The following is a 3,633-nucleotide window of genomic DNA, read 5'->3' on the forward strand; positions in this document are numbered from 1 at the left end:
TTACAACTGTAAGAGAAAGGCTAGAAATCTTCTACGTTCTCCTAGTTGCAGTTGCGAGAGAAAGGCTAGAAGTCTTCTACGTTCTCCTAGTTGCAGTTGCGAGAGAAAGACTAGAAGTCTTCTACGTTCTCCTAGTTACAACTCATTAACTCTGTTGGTTTGATGTACCTGTTTTATGGTTTGCTTTTTGCTTTTGAACAATTAACTACTGGAGAAATTTGTGTGAAATTTTAGATGAACTATTTAGAAATTATTTTGCTTCTGCAAAATAAAATATGTTTGTATGTAAAATTTGTTTGAATTCACATCTGTGAAATTATTTCATAGTGATATGTTTTTTTAATATACAATTAAAAATACTTATATTTGTCTTAACACTTAGGTACTGATTTTGTCTTCCTATATTCTTGTAGAGCTATCCATTAAAGTTTTTTTTGTATAAGACTATGAATTTTATCTTTAATTTAAAAATGCAATAACAGGAATTTTATTTTAACTCTTACCTTATGGTGGCTTGATACTGTGGGTCTAGACTTTGTAATTATTAATATCAAAAAACTTTCCTACTGTAAAAGTTGCTGTTATTCAGTTCAGTAGGTTCCTTACTAAACATAAATTTATCTTTCTATTAATTCCCAAAACTGCACGCGGCATCACTATGATTATGATCACTAGCATATAGAAAAAATAGCTTTATTTAGAACACCAAAATTGTTATTAAAGTGATTTTTTTTTAATTTATTTATGAAAATGCTTCATTTTATATATGCTTTAAAGTTTAAATCCATTTTATATTTTATATATATATATATATATATATATTACACTTCTCTTTGTTTATTGTCTTTTGCCTATTTAATGCCTTTTGTAAACACCCCTAACAAATAGTGACTTTGACATTTAAGCATTTGATATGGTCCAGGAAGTGATCTACCTAGGCCTACATCGTATTGTTCTACAGAGAACATTTTCAGTTGTACTTCAAAATTCAAATGTTGTATAAAGTGATGAAGCAATTTTTGAAAAAAATGAGGACTATAATTGTGGTATAATTTCATAACAAACATATTTTATTCTTGAAATATGTCACCAAGCTCAGCTGTTATCACCTTGTTCTGATCTAAACACAGTTCTTGCTGAACTGGAAACTGTATCAGCTTGTATACTTAAAGAAAAAAAAAAGCACTTTCAATACATGTTCAGAACACTAGTCTATGGCTTCTCAAAGCTCAGATATAGGCAAGTACATCACATCATGACAGCTGAGTTTTAAAAATGGTGATTGGCTAAAATTGACAAAAATTTAAATTCTATTAAATTACAAGAAAGAAATTGGTGATGTTTGTTACAAAACTATTTTGACTTTCCTTCTATGAGAGCTATATTATGCCATAATGGGTGGCATAGAATCAAAGGAAGTTTAAACTATACTACTTTTTGTTAGATACAATTCATTATGAGAAGTGTATTCTTCTTTCTTTAAGTTTAAACTATTGTACTTTCTATTAGTTACAACTCATTAAGGGAAGTTTACACTAGCCTATTTTTGGTAAATCCTTATATAAAACTTTCAGTTGATTGTGTCAGTTTTGATTTATTGAAATTTTTGTACATTAAATATTTTTATCTTTCATTCATTTCATAACCTTTAGATTTTCTGTTAAGTTATTTTATGTTGTATTTGTTATATGATAATATTTGATAGAACAAACATTATGCTGTTTTCATTTATTTTTTACATGTGTTTACTTCTGTGTAATTTAGGTTATGTTAGGGGAGCGTAAAGGAACTGATGAAGTGTATGCTATCAAAGTTTTAAGAAAAGATGTTATTCTTCAAGATGATGATGTGGACTGTACAATGACTGAGAAGCGGATCCTTACTTTAGCAGCCAAACATCCTTTTCTCACAGCTCTCTACTGCTCTTTCCAAACAGAGGTGTGTTATTAAAGTAACGTATGATTTGTACCATTTTATACAGTGCTGTTTTCAAACAGAGGTGTGTTATTAAAGTAACATATGATTTGTACCATTTTATACAGTGCTGTTTTCAAACACAGGTGTTGTTCGTGATTTAAATTCTTTTTCTGTCGGCCATTTTAAAGAGAAGCAAAATTAATTTCATTTGTTTTTCATTTCTGTTGTATGGATCCATCTCGTTTAACTTTTTTCAAACATAAAAAAGAGTTATAAACCAATAATAATTTTATGTAGCCAAAACTTTTAAATGCTTTATTTGTTTATATTTGTCTGTGTTTTGTATAAAAGTTTTCAGTTAAAGGTTAAAAAATGAAACCTTGTTATGATAGTAACAAGCACACTTTCTTTAGTTGATATTTAGATATTATGACCACCATAAAATGTGTGATCTGTAAATTTTAACTGTGAGTGTTCCATTTCTCATTCAAACAAAGGATCGTCTGTTTTTTGTCATGGAGTATGTAAATGGAGGTGATCTCATGTTTCAAATTCAGAAAGCCAGGAAATTTGATGAAGCTCGGGCAAGATTCTATGCAGCAGAAGTTACTCTTGCCTTAATGTTCTTACATCGACATGGAGTGATATACAGGTTAGAAATGTGTTCTCTCTAACAATGAACCTGAACATGTAGGTCTTTTGTAAATAAGTGGCGAATGTATTCATCTGAAATAAACAGTGGACTAAATATTTAAGTCTTGTGTAAACAGCTGAAACTAAAGATGTAGGTCTTTTGTCAACAAGTGACTGTTAACATTAGTCTGAAGTAACCAATGGATTCTAAATATTAAGTCTTGTGTAAACAGTTGAAACTAAAGATATAGGTCTTTTATCAACAAGTGACTGTTAACATTAGTCTGAAGTAAACAATGGATTCTAAATATTTAAGTCTTGTGTAAACAGTTGAAACTAAAAATGTAGGTCTTTTGTCAACAAGTGACTGTTAACATTAGTCTGGAGTAACCAATGAATTCTAAATATTTAGGCTCTGTGTAAACAGTTGAAACTAAAGATGTAGGTCTTTTGTCAACAAGTGACTGTTAACATTAGTCTGGAGTAACCAATGAATTCTAAATATTTAGGCCTTGTGTAAACAGTTGAAACTAAAGATGTAGGTCTTTTATCAACAAGTGACTGTTAACACATTCTTATAAAATAAACAATGGTCTCAATATTTGGGTCTAGTGTAAACAGTTAAATTTGAAATGTAGGTCTTGTAAACAAGTGATTATTAATTTTGAAGATATAGGTCTGGTTCTGATAACTTACAGGAGATCTAGGTTTGTCAAAATTACTTATCAAAACATTTAAGTCTAAAGTAAATGACTAATTATGGTTAGTTGGATCTGACATTAATAATTTACTAGCTTAGTGTAAACAATTTATTCTGAACAAGAGATTAAGTACAAAATATTGTATTGAACAAGAGGTTAAGTACAAAATATTGTATTGAACAAGAGGTTAAGTACAAAATATTGTATTGAACAAGAGGTTAAGTACAAAATATTGTATTGAACAAGAGGTTAAGTACAAAATATTTCATTGAACAAGAGGTTAAGTACAAAATATTTCATTGAACAAGAGGTTAAGTACAAAATATTTCATTGAACAAGAGGTTAAGTACAAAATATTTCATTGAACAAGAGGTTAAGTACA

The 3,633-nt window shown here is 29.1% G+C and overlaps 1 protein-coding gene across 1 annotated transcript in view; it reads left to right on the forward strand.

Moving 5' to 3' along the window:
* Positions 1–3,633, forward strand: part of LOC106462674 (calcium-independent protein kinase C-like) — a gene marked incomplete at both ends in the record, with an annotated part of 41,359 nt that overhangs the window by 29,119 nt on the left and 8,607 nt on the right. The window contains 2 exon segments of the mRNA NM_001314157.1: positions 1,765–1,938; positions 2,415–2,569. Of these exon segments, the coding sequence (NP_001301086.1) occupies positions 1,765–1,938; positions 2,415–2,569 (329 nt within the window).

Source organism: Limulus polyphemus, unplaced genomic scaffold, assembly GCF_000517525.1.
Source record: "Limulus polyphemus unplaced genomic scaffold, Limulus_polyphemus-2.1.2 Scaffold1222, whole genome shotgun sequence".
NCBI classification, from domain to species: domain Eukaryota; kingdom Metazoa; phylum Arthropoda; class Merostomata; order Xiphosura; family Limulidae; genus Limulus; species Limulus polyphemus.